Below are 14,721 nucleotides of genomic sequence, written 5' to 3' on the forward strand. Positions count from 1 at the left end.
ATTTCTTATTTTGTTTATATACAACAAATTGATCAAGTTTTTCTTAAACATTTTACTTTTATTATATCTGTTATTCACTGATATAATAAAGAGAATTTTATTTTTGTTATATAGGTATTTTATATTATATAAGTACACACAACATTATTTCTCAGTTCAGCAGACTTGCTTTTCAAAGTTTGTTTCTGAGTTATAAGAATGAGAGAGAAAGAGGGGTGGGGGTATAAAAAATTTACTTTATAAAAAAATAATTACAAAACAAAAAGGAATAATGTAGTTTTTTGACAATTAAATTTTATTTTGACAATGAATAATTATAATGCAATAAAAATTGTGACTTTTTGACACTTAAAAAAACTTGAAAAAAAAAAAATAGAACATTTTAAAACCTTAAAAGTCTATTATCTATGACAGATGACCAAAGTCTTAAATTTTTGATGTTCATGTCATCTATTAACATCAAAATTATATATATATTTTTTAATGTCACTTATCCTCTCTTTCGGTGAGGATTCCCCATGTGTTTTCTCCTTCTATGAGACTTTCCTTTCTATATATCCTTTTCTTGTGTATTCTGCTAATATAACAATAGAGTTTAATATGTAGGGAATGTATGATTAATTGCTTACTAATTTATTTTAAGTACAATTCGAGTTGCTTTAATTTAAATACATAGGGAATAGTTATTTTTTCACTAAGAATGACTTAGCTAGACTTCATCACTTAGCTACAAGAATTTTATATAACTTATAATGAAAATTTTAGAAAATTTTTTTTTTTTTTTTTTGCCTATAAATAGGCTAAAGTTATACAATTATATTTTATTACTAAGAAATTTCTATGACTAAGTTTTAATATAAGAAATTTTTTTTATTAAAATAAACTTTTTATATTTGTTTTAATTATTTAAAAGTATATTTTTAAAAAATCCTACAAAGAAAATCTATTGTCACCACAACATAGGTACATGTTGAAATAGATGATATAATATTAGTAATGTTGATAATATATTATTAAATAACATTAGAATTTGTTAGATTTCATTAAAAAAAATTATTTAGGTTTTTGGTGCTTATCGATTATTACAAAGAACATGTTTGCAAGTTTTTGCAGAAGATACGCAAGCCCTGCATCAATCACGGATTAAAATTAAAGAATCATTTTTGGCAAATAAAAATGTGGAGCCTCAGAAAGTAGAAGATTTAATTGTTAATGCTAAAGAAACAAGTGAATTTTTGTTAGAAAATGTATTGCAAGCATGTCGTACATCAGACAATGTTTATAAATTGAAAATAACAGAAAAAACAAAGTTACAAGACAATGTATTATTAAAAGACTCAAATACTATTGACCTGATGTGTTACAAAGTTCCTGAACAATACAAACAGAAGGAATAGTAATAACAATAACCTTGAGAAAAAATGATTTATTATAAAATTAATTTTTTTTTAACTTTATATTTTTTTAAATAAAGTTGAATTGCCAGCATTTACTTATTATTCTTTCAAAAATAGACCTATTTCTTTTTTTTATTTTATTTCTATTTTTTGTTTGTTTGAATGTACTACCATTGCATCATCTAGTGGGTTTATTAGGGCTTTATTTGACCCCTAAAAATATTTATGCCATAAAATACAATAAAATTTAACTGCAAACATGTATTTGCAAACTTATATCATCATGTAATGTCATTTAATAATATCATACTCAAATAAAGTTGAGGTGGGGGATTATTGATGGGGGGGGTATTATAGTCTGTCATAGGGGGAGGGGGGAGGTGAGTATTTACTTGCTCATTTCAAACTTGAAAAGTCTATATATATATATATATATGTGTGTATATATATATATATATATTTATATATATGCATATATATACATATGTATATATATGTATATATATATATATGTATATATATATATATATATTTTATATATTTATATATATATATATATATATATATATATATACATATATATATATATATATACATATATATATATATATATATATATATATATATATATATATATATATATATATATATATATATATATATATATATATATATATATGTATATATATATATGTATATATATATATTTATAGATTAGAAAAAATCTAATGTAAATTTAAACTTGATTTTAAAATGCTTCGCTTTCAGTTAAAAGTTTATTTATAATAACATATGCCATTCTATTTTTATATGGTGCCAAAAAAAATTGACTAGCAAGTAGCTGAGATAATATAAGGTTAATAATATAAGGTTACTTAATTTTGTGTAAATCTTGTCAGGTTTTTTTCTTTTGAATCAAGCAATAAAGTCACTGGTGAATAATTAAAAAACTATCTATTGCAGGCCATGCAATGCTAACATTTATATGGTACTAGAAGTGAATCAAGTTGAACAGCATTATTTTGTTGCATGTATTTTCTTATATCCAACCTTTTTTTCATGAGTGGGAACAATTTTCAGCCTCTGTCATATGACCAAGTCAGTTACAGCCTTTATTTAAAAATAAATTCCATATCTTCCATGGGCTAGAAATTCACCATATATAAATTCAATTCGAAATATAATGAAAATCAACATGCTGATAACTTCACACCATAAACAAACTGGCAAAGTCTTGTTGATTTTGTCATCAATTAGTTTACGTTACTAAATAATGTAATTTGTTGAAGATTTAGTTGAACCAATATTTGCATCAATGAAATGTTTGACTTAAACAATATAAAGAATTTTAAAATAATTTCACATCAAACTATTTTTTATGTTTTATTAAGTTGTTGATTCTAGTATTTTTCACATTGCTGTATTTGTTTCTATGCTACCTGATTTAATTTAGCTGATTATTTGACTTAATTAACATTGATGGTTCAACTTAATTAACCTTAATGATTTAACTTGATTTACATTGATGATTTAGCTTGCGGTAATGGTGTAGTGGTGTAGTGGTAAAGTGCTCGCTTCATAAGTGAGAGGTTCCGAGTTCGATCCCCACCATGTCCCTGGTAGTACCGCGCTTAACTTGTTTCGCCATGCAGCAGCCTTGTTCGTCAAGGTTGGTGTTTCGGAGTTATAGAGTTGAGAGAGGGTTATAACCACTAATAAATAGCCTCCTCATCTGTAGTGGCCTTCTTGGCCTTGAGGGGTTGAATAACAAAAAAAAAAAAAAAAAATAACAAAAAAAAAAAAAACTTGATAAACATTGATGATTTAACATGATTAACCTTGATGATTTAACTTGATTAACATTGATGATTTGAATTGAATAAGTTACTTAAGCAAAAAAACATTAAAATAATGGAAAAATTTAGCTAACATTGATGATTTAACTTGATTAAGTCACTTAAGCAAAAAACATCAAAATAATAGAAAAATCCATAAATATGGAACTTTATTGATCGGAAAGTTTTTGTTCTTTTTAATTAAAAAGTTTTTAAATATTATTTTTAGTATTATTTTATACTGTTTTTAATTTTTAGTTTTTTTGTTGTTTATTATTATTCTAAAAATTTTTTTTATTAACTGATTTATTTTGAGGTAGACACAGTGTGTGAAAATAAGCAGTAACAAATACAACTCTGTGGAAAGTCACTGTAAAGTTTGTGATTATATCAAATATATTTATACTTATACTATTATGACTTATATACATCACCATTAAGGAAACTTTGTTTAAACTGTCTTAAAATAAAATGTTATACAAGTGCATTTCTTTAACTACTCATATGATATTTTTTTTTTATCGAGATATTTATGCTTATATTGAAGATGGTTTTTCAAAATATTTTTTGAGAATTGAATTTCTTTAAATTAATTAAAATTTTAATTTATTTAAGTTTTGGTTTCTACAGTTTAAAAAATGTCATCAGTGTTTCTTGGCCAGGTTGTTGGTACAAAGATGATAAAAACAGTCAAGGTTTGTGTAACAAGTCTCAAACTCCATCCTGTGATTTTACAGGTAGGTCTTTTGTTACCCTAAATGCAGTGTAGGGGGGTCAAAAAACAGCTATGCAGCTAATTTTGTGTGTATATATATATATATATATATATATATATATATATATATATATATATATATATATATATATATATATATATATATATATATATATATATATATATATATATATACACACAGTGGTGTACAGTTGGATTTATTTTGGTCGGTCGCCTGCCGAGCAACTGAGATTAAAAATTTAGCTAATGTCAGTCACTTGACAATGTTTTGAGTTGTCTGTCCCCCTTTTTTTTTTTTTAATTTTGCATTAACCTTTTTTTTTGTACAGTCAAGTCATTTTTAAGTATAATGCTATGGGTTAACTAGAAAATATTTTTGCAAACCAAAATAATTATTAAAAACTTTGATAAAAAAAAATTTATAATATTGGTTATTAAAATTCTAGATAAAGCACACTTTGGCATGAGTGGCTTTAGTTTTCCAATTGCTTTAAGCGCTTCTTTTACAAATATATATTTTTTTAACACTAAGTCTTTATAATAATGAATGAAGTTCACAAGAATACTTATAATTTTAAGGAATATAAATCAAAAAACAAAATTCAAAAATGGTTTTTATCATTATTATTATAGTTCTATCATTATCACCTTTGCTATTATCACCCTTCGAAAATTTTTTAATTCGTTTTGGTTTTTTAATGCTAAATCAAGTGCGCAAAATTAAATTAACTTATTCTTTATTTTTAAAAGTCTATTGTAATATGACTAAGAAAAAATAATGCTGAAAAAATTTAAAGTGAGAAAGCGACAAAACAAGTTTACAAAAATCCAATTGATTTGTTCTTTTTAAGTAAATTTTAGCAGAATAAGTGATTAACTTTTAAGAACTTTCAAATAAATAGTGCAAACAAAAGAGCGACAAAAGAATTTTATTTAAATTTATTTGTTGTTTAAAAGTAAATTTTAACAAACTACTTAAACTTTTTACTTTCATTATCAAATATTATTCATTAATGTTTTTGTAAATATTATTTACAGAAAATATATGATTTTAAATTTTATCTATATCATTTATAATAGAAATAAGTAACAGCTAAAAATGCAATGCCATGGCCAATGTATGTCAAGGTATTTTATTTACAAATTTATTGCTTTTATTTTTCTCTAAGCATAATAAATAAATACAATAACTTAATGTAACTAATATTTTATTTTTTTTTAAATTTAACGCTCGAACAATATTATTTTGTTCTAATAAATTAAAAAAAGTATAAAACAAACTTTAACACCGAGACTTGCAAATAGGGAATGTATGAATAATTGCTTACTAATTTATTTTAAGTACAATGTGAGTTGCTTTAATTTAAATACATAGGAAATAGTTATTTTTTCACTAAGAATGACTTAGCTAGACTTCATCACTTAGCTACAAGAATTTTATATAACTTGTAATGAAAATTTTAGAAAATTTTTTTTTTTTTTTTTGACTATAAATAGGCTAAAGTTATACACTTATATTTTATTACTAAGAAATTTCTATGACCAAGTTTCAATATAAGAAATTTTTTTATTAAAATAAACTTTCAAATGTTAGCGCATTATTGCGTTAGTTAAAAAGTTATCAAAAATATGTAACTGAAAAAATTTGTCTTCTATAGAACGCAAAACAAAAAATTTAACTTTGGATGTAAATTTTTTTCTTCTTATAGAGTTATTGAATTAAGAAAAAAAAAAATATTAAGAAAAAAATTGAGATGCCTGTTTTTGGCGGCTCAATTACAAATTTATTTAAATGCGGTAGTGGTGTAGTGGTAGAGCGCTTCATAAGCAAGAGGTTCCAAGTTCAATCCCCACCACGTCCCTGGTAGTACCGCACTTAATTTGCAAGTACTACCAGGGATGTGGTAGTACCTGCAAGCGGCCTTGTTTGTCTGGGTTCGTGTTTCAGAGTTATAGAGTTGAGAGAGGGTTATAACCACAATTAAGTAGCCTCCTTGTCTGTAGTGGCCTTCTCAGCGTTGGGAGGTGAATCAACATAAAAAAAAAATTGCATCAAAATAAAATTTTTGGTAGCCCTTGAAAAGATTCAGCTGGTATTTGCCATCAGACGACAGCAACTGTACACCACTTACATATATAAATATCTATATATATATATATATATATATATATATATATATATATATATATATATATATATATATATATATATATATATATATATATATATATATATATATATATATATATATATATATGTATATATATAGATATATGTATATATATATGTGTGTGTGTATATATATATATATATATATATATATATATATATATATATATATATATATATATATACATATATCAGGCCTTGTTACGAGATTTCGCTGCGTAGCGAAAACGCGTAGCGCATTTCTAAGTAACTCAACTCAGCAAATATATTTTGCATCGTTAGAAGTTATATTGCGTCACTAGCGTCTTTTCAAGTACCGCATTGTAATTAAAGTTATTTTATTAACGCGTTAAAAATCATACAAACAGTTTGTTTTTTTCTCACTATAACAAAAGTTACAAATAAAATCTAAGTTCTTATTAAAAAAATCATTTCTATTATTTTTTTCAAATATGAACTAAATTTTATTTTGAAAAAAATATTTTTTTCATGAAACGTAAAATATTTGTTTATTTTCTTATGATTTTATATTTGGTTTTTGGTTATTTTATTAACTGTTAATACATTTTTTCTTATTTAATTTGTGAACTCTTTTTAATGTTTTTAAACAATAAAGTTTTTTTTTGTTATTTATCAGTTACCGATAACATATTCGTGATCATAATTTATTTTCGTAAATTAAATGAACGTCATTAAAACTTTACGTTATTGAATTAACAATAAACATAATATCTTATTAATAAAATATTTACATCAAAATAAATCGTGCATTTTTTAAACTTATTATGACTAAAAATAATTTTTATATTTAAAAGGAATTTATATATTTAATTCCTTAAGATAAAACTTAAAACACTTTTTTTTTAAACTAATTTTTAATAGCAAAAAAAAAATTATGAAACAAACTGTTTCTTTAACAAAAAAATCTATTATTTTACAATTGCGGTTAAATGCTTTTACTTACGACTTTATTTCTTCTGAATAAACGTCACGTTAACGGTAATCAAAAGATAATTTAAATATTCTAAAAGATATAAGTTTTTGCGTAGCGCAAAACTGCTGAACGCATAGGCAAATCGCCTTTTCGCAAGCAAAATGCGAGCTGCGTAGCGCTTCTTAACAAGGCCTGATATATATATATATATATGTATATATATTTATATAGATATATGTATATATATATATATATGTGTGTGTATATATATATATATATATATACATATATATATATATATATATACATATATATATATATATATATATATATACATATATATATATATATTTATATATATATATATATATACATATATATTTATATATATATATATATACATATATATTTATATATATATATACATATATATTTATATATATATATATATATATATATATATATATATATATATATATATATATATATATATATATATATATATATATATATATATACAACCCTCGGAATTAAGAAAAATGAGGTCGGCAATAATTTGCTGACCTCAATATTTTAGAGGTCAGCAGCAGGTCGACAAAAAAAATTTGATACATAAGTCTTACCATAAAAGATAGAAACAAGGTTGTCAATTTTTTGCTGACCTCAAACACTTTTGGGTTTTATCAAAGCCGAAAATTTCAAATGCCGACCCTGATTCCGAGGGTTGTATATATATATATATATACATATATATATATATATATATATATATATATATATATATATATATATATATATATATATATATATATATACATGTATATATATGTATATATATATATATATTTATATATATATATATATATATATATATATATATATATATATACACACACACATATATATATATATATATATACACACATATATATATATAAATATATATATATATATATATATGTATATATATATATATGTATATATAAAATTAATTAAACAATTTTTATTATATATATATGTATATATAAAATAAATTAAACAATTTTTTTCAGTTTCAACAACATATTTTGATTATACAATAATCATTTTCAAGTATAAAACTGTTAAATACAAAAACTATTTAATATATAGTGAAAACAAACATTAATTTAAATTATTCGTTAGTAAAACAACAAAAAACATGAAAGGTGTGAAAATTATGTCATTGAATAATGGAAAATGTAGATAATTGTAATACATAAGACATAGAGTAATAGAAATCATTGATTAGAGCTGGAGTGATAGCGTGTAATTAAAAACCTGTTTATTAAGATTAGGTTTTTCCGACGTAATGTGTAATGCTTCTTTGATTTTTAAATGATGTGAAGTTTGGGCGTAGTCTAATACTGAAAAAGAGTCTTTGTTTGGTTACATTAAAGCAACTCGTTTTTGAATAAATATGTTGATTTATATGAGAAGTTTTTTGTAATTTTAAATGTTCCTCAATTCTTTTACTCAAATATTAAGTGGTTTGACCCACGTAACAAGCATTACAGCTTTTGCACACAAATTTTTATATGACATTTAAGCATAGATGTTGATACGATGCGATAATTTTCATTTATTCGACTAGATTATCTATTTATTTACTAGAGAAGGAAACATTGTAATAGCAGAGCTAATCGAGACGAGTTCCCTTCGTACCGAAGTACTACTCATATGCTGAGTAGGCGGAGTCGGGATTTGAACCTGCAATCCTGCTGCTACGGTCAATAATCAATCCGAACTTTTAGCAGCGCTTTAACCAACTGAGCTATCCCGGCTCAACTGAGCTATCCTGGCAGTTGAGGAGTTTTATCTTTGGTTGAAAAATATGTATTAATTTTAAAGGCTCATCCTTTAAATGCCAATTTAATATTAAGAGTTTTACAATGTTTTTTGCATAAATCATTTATTTTGTTTTGAAATTGTTTTGACATTTTACCAATATACGGTATTTTAAAGTAATTTATTTTTGAGGAATCAACAATTTCATTTTCTTTTTTATATAGTCTGTTTAGGTAGGTTTTTAAAACGCAATCAATTAGTTTAATCGAGTAGAGGTTTTTTTTGGAGAATATGTTTAAGTTTAACTAAATCAGAATGTAGACTATTTGTTATTAGTTTTATAAATCCTGTCTATTAAGGTTTTATCATTCCAATTTTGTATAAAATATCAGTAAAACCTAAGTAATTTGTTAATAGACCTGAGAAAGTCTTTTTTCTAAATATGTTGGTAGTTAAGTTATATTTGTTGTCAATTAGAATGTCTAAAAAAACTAATTGTTGATTTACTTCTTTTTCCATGGTAGTTTAATATTTTTGTGTTGATGATTCATATAATTAAAATTTTTTAAAGAATCTCTCTCGTTTTCAAATAAAAGAAAAATATCATTAACATACCTGCGATAAAACGCAGGGTTTCTTATCTGTGTAGTTTATTAAACTTAATTTTTCCATATGATTCATAAATAAATTAGGAGTGAAAAGGGACACCATAACTATACCATTGTATTGTTCATTATATTTGTTATTAAATAAAAAATGATTTTTTGAGGTGGAAAATATGAATAATTCATAGAGTTATTTTTTATTAATTTTAAAATTAGGATTGTTATCAATAATAAATTTCACAGCTAATTCTAAAGTTTCTTGTATTGGTATATTTGTAAATAAATTTTCAACATCCAACGACACCATATATTTATTTGAAGTGCTTACCTTATTTAAATCCTAAACAAATGTGAAAAAATCTTTTGGGGACAATTCGGTGTTTATGTATGGTTTGAGAAGATTACCAAGAAATTGTGCAAGTTTGTAGTTATAAGAACCAATTGAAGAAACTATAGGTCAAAAATTAAGGTTATTGAGTCAAAAAGTTTATTAGTCTTAAGTAGACCATAAACATGAGATTTTGACCATAACATAATATTTTGATATTCCACCTATAGGTACTCAAACATCTCATCTTCATGGCCTACCTAAGACTTAATTATTATAAAATAAAAATTAAAATAATGTTTGTTTTCTCTATATATTAAATAATTTTTGTATTTAGCAGTTTTATACTTGAAAATGATTATTGTATATATATATATATATATATATATATATATATATATATATATATATATATATATATATATATATATATATATATATATATATATATACATATACATATACATATACATATACATATACATATACATATACATATACATATACATATATATATATATATATATATATATATATATATATATATATATATATATATATATATATATATATATATATATATATTAAAATTGAGGAGGTGTTACTCCCTCAAAAAACTAAAAAGATTCAATTAGAGCATCACATTCTTTATTGTAAAAAGTTTTATTGATCTTCAATTAAGTCATATTGATCTTCAATTAAGTCATGTTGTCAAACATGTTTACTAATTGCTAATTGTTTGCATAGACCTTGCTATTTAGAATGCTCCAGAAACTTTTGATTGGGCGCAATTCTGGAACATTTGGGGCATTATCTTGTTTTTCGACAAATCCTTTTCGGCCTCATGGTAGGAACTGGTGGATTTTGCGTAATACACCAATGCTAGGTCACGCCAAAATATATTGGCATTACCTTAATGATGCTCTGCAATAAATGACATTAATATCTTTTGAATATAATTGCTTAAGTAAACCTGCTGGTTGCCATGCTGCTTGGGAGGAAGAAAGGGTTTGGATTACCTGCTCTGATAAACAAAGACAGATGAGCAGTTTCTTCTCTTATGTTTTTGAATGTTGGATGTATTGATGACTGCATTGAAGTTGGTGAGCTACTTGGCATTGCAAAACGATGCCCTTATGGTCAAACATCCCTTTTAGTTGCTTTGTGTTGGTTTTGGTCATGATTACCGGTTTTTTACCACTACCCTTAGCTCTTTAGTAGTCAGATTCGTTTTCAGCTTAGTTGGTAATCTGATAGATGATACTTCTCTGCATTTTCTCAGAAAATGCAGAGAAGTATCATCTATCAGATGCTAGATGCTAGATGCAGATCAGATGCTAGATAGATCAGATGCCAGAGAAGTATCATCAAATGCAGAAAATGCATTTTCTCACACAAAATTTTTCATAGTTTTTTTGATTAAAAAGTTAGATTTTTCAATAAATAGACCACTATCTATAAAATCTAAAAAATGAAATCTTATTTTTTAATATATTGTTATATTTAATATTGTTGATACATTTTCTTTTAGTACTGGAATACAAAAAAAGTTTACTTAGCTCATGATGAGCACAGCCTGTGCAAAGAGGGTGATATGGTGTTAATTAAAGAAACTCGTAAATTAAGCAAAAAGAAAAGGTACACAATTCTAGACATTGTAGAGAGAATGCCTCAGACTCAAATGGAATCTTCTACTCAAGTTGGTCAAAAGTTTTTACAATCGTAGTTTTCTTAAAATAAAACTAATGAATATCCATCCTAAAGATTTTTTGATATCCGTCATGAAGATTTTTTGATATCCATCCTGTAGATTTTCTTGACTGAACTGAAAATAATAAATTGAATAGTATTTTAAATTACAGCGTGTTTATGTTTTTTTAATTAAAAGTGTTCAAAATATATTAGTATAGTGTGCCTTAACTTGCAGGTGACTTTATTCAGCATTAAACATCACTGATACAGTAGGGTTATGACATTTTTTGAATCTGTTGTGGCCATACTTCTATAACCTGAGAAATGATGAGTAATTGATAAAAAGCTGGTTTATTTATTGTTTAGTTGGAAAAATACCCCCCTCCTCCTCCCCCAGTGAATAATATGATTTTTCATATACATTACATGAGGACATGTAAAGCTTATTTCTCACACATTTATAAACAGCCAGAAAAATAAATTTTGAAAAAAAAACTGTAAATTATATTTAGTATTTAAAAACTACATATCACCTAAGTGGATCAATAAAAGTAAATATTTTCTGCAAGTGAGTTAAATGCTAGAACAAGTTAATTAGATGTGAGTTAGATGCTAAAACTGCAAGTTAGATGCTAAAACAGGTCATTCTTTCTAATAAATTTCACATTTGCATATTCCCATTTTTTTGAATTTTTAAGGAGATCTTCATCAATTTAACGCCACGTTCAGCAATAATGTTTGTCCTTGGAATATGAAGTGCAATATCTACTTTGCTCCAGTGTTTCATAAAGCACTTTAAAGCAGCTGTACACTTAAGTTCAGTCAATGCATCTAGCATATGGTCATACAATTAATTATCAATTAATTATTTGCTTAATCAAAGTTTTTTCCTTTTTAAGATACTTGTCATGTTTTTCTATAACTTTTTCAATTTTTCTTCCAACTGGTTTTTTTAAAAATCAGTTGGAAGAATGAAGATTTGAATGAATGAAGAATGAAGAATTTATGGAAAGTTGAGTTTGTTCCATATTTTACAAATTTTGACAGCAACTAACTTTACTCTTTCTTTTCTGTTCTTTCTAATTGATGCCAGGTAGTTATAACGTCCAATAATAAAAATTTTTTTTTAGCATTCTAATAAATGAATCTAATGGTTTTTCAAAAAAAAGGTAACCAATTCTTGATGATATACATTTTTTAAATGAAACTAAATTTTTTGTCCATGCTCTTGAATATTTGTCAACAACAGTTTTGCTATATTTATTTGACATATTAGAAAAATCTAAAATGCATGGATAATTTATGTTAGTAATATTCTATGTTTTGATATTATTTTTATAAAAATACTTTTCTTTAAAAATTTACTGTATTAAATTTAAAATTAATTGAAAAGACATTTAAATGCAAAAAATGCATAATTATGATTAAGACACAAAATGCATAAGTACTAACTATTTTCTGTATTTGTTTAATATTTCAGTTCAGAGCAACATATTACACAAGCACAAAAAATAGCTTTGCTTATGTGTGTTTTATGCTTTATATCTTATTTAAAATCAAATACTTCAACAATAGTCATAAAAACAACACAATAATTTTGATAACATAGCTTAATTGTGTGTGGGCGGGGGTATTTTTTAACTATATTTGATAATACTATAAAATTTTAATATTAACTGTCAACTTCTCAGGTTTTTAAACTACGGCCATATAAAACTGTGACAAAAGTTGAAAAAATCATAACCCAACTGACACAGCCCAAGGAAATAGGGTCGGAAATTTTTTTTGCCCACCTAATGCCGGCCCTTAACAGATTAAGGTCCTAATTCGAGGGCTGCTGATAATATCATTCTGAAATAGCTATAGGCTGGGGCTTTAGTGTGTGTACATTTACTGATATTTTAATTTTGATCAGCATGTATCTACCTGTTTAAAAAAATGCATTATGGTAAATTTTTTCTTATTCTTTTTCTTTTTTTAGATAAAAGTGTTTAGATTAAAGATGGCATTATAAAAATTTAAGTAAGCATAATAAAGTCATATCAATATTTAAACACTGGACAAAGATTTATATGTATCGGTCGAATACAATGAAATTCAGCACCCTTTAATTGTTAATTATTCAAAAACTACTTAAAAGATTTTTTTAATTTTTTGACACAATAAAACTAATTGAATTATTTATTTATTGGAATAATTTTTGACATTTTTTATCTGGCGCTTAGATAGAAACCGAATATCTTTGCTAGTACTTGACATCATCTGCTGGATCTTGCTTTAAGTTTTTTTTGAGGTGGCTATCCATTTTTCTCTTTAAATCTTTTTTATTTGTAGCTAATTTCTTGCTTTTCAATAAGATTTCTTTTCGACATAGAAATATTGCTGCCCTGGCAATTGTGAAAAGTCCTTTTTGCAATAGGTTTCATTGTCTTCAGTTATGCCCAAGTTTTCCCTGTTTTAAAGTTTATATAGCTTTTTTGAATGACGAATTGCTTTAATTTCTCCATCAATGGATCACTTTGGAGTTTTCTTTTATGATATGCTTTATATTCTTGAGATTTAAGTACTTTTCCTATCAAAGCTTGGTTGCATTTATATTTTCTCGCAAGATCTCTCTGCAACTGACATGGATTTGCCTTTATGGAGTGAATGATTGATTTTGGTTTATGTTTATCTTTAAATCCTTTCTTCTTTCCACTTCCAGTTTCTCTTTCAATATATTGAGTCTGTTTATATCGCTGCAAAATAAATCCAACTGATGATCGAGAAACTTTGTAATTTTGAAATGCATCTTGTGCGTAATTTTGAAATGCATCTTGTGACAATGAAGGATTTTGACGAAAAATTTCCAAAACTTTTTTTCGATTTAATATTTGTTTACTCATTTTAATCCGATAACAATGATAACCAATACTTATTACCACTACAATCAAACAACAATACATTAGCTTCCATGTGCAAAAAAATTAAAAAAACTTGTCAAGTAGTTTTTGAGTAATTAACGATTAAAAGGTGCTGAATTTTATCGTGTTCAACCGATAACATACCATATACCAATGCCAATGTATCAATATACCACATATACCAATGCCAATTCATTAAAGCATTAAAGTCTGCAACTGAAAGTAAACATAGATGAAAACTTTGATAAACTATTTTGAGTGTACCAAAGTATTGACCTCAACCTGCCCTATGCTGTTGGATTTGTTCCAGCTGCC

General features: G+C 25.0%; 1 protein-coding gene and 1 long non-coding RNA gene across 2 annotated transcripts in view; both read left to right on the forward strand.

Moving 5' to 3' along the window:
• LOC136072147 (uncharacterized) overlaps positions 1-1,488 on the forward strand; it is a 1,578-nt gene extending 90 nt beyond the window's left edge. The window contains exon 2 of the long non-coding RNA XR_010644405.1: positions 1,062-1,488. This is a non-coding gene — a long non-coding RNA (uncharacterized LOC136072147). The remainder of the gene's footprint in view (positions 1-1,061) is intronic.
• A 2,331-nt stretch (positions 1,489-3,819) lies between these two features.
• Positions 3,820-11,667, forward strand: LOC136091743 (small ribosomal subunit protein uS17-like). The gene is made up of 2 exons (XM_065819452.1): positions 3,820-3,969; positions 11,343-11,667. The coding sequence occupies exons 1-2, from the start codon at positions 3,871-3,873 to the stop codon at positions 11,535-11,537; spliced, it is 294 nt and encodes a 97-aa protein (XP_065675524.1). The 5' UTR covers positions 3,820-3,870; the 3' UTR covers positions 11,538-11,667.
• The last annotated feature ends 3,054 nt before the right edge of the window (positions 11,668-14,721 follow it).

The sequence above is a fragment of the Hydra vulgaris genome, chromosome 15 (assembly GCF_038396675.1).
Source record: "Hydra vulgaris chromosome 15, alternate assembly HydraT2T_AEP".
Taxonomy (NCBI): domain Eukaryota; kingdom Metazoa; phylum Cnidaria; class Hydrozoa; order Anthoathecata; family Hydridae; genus Hydra; species Hydra vulgaris.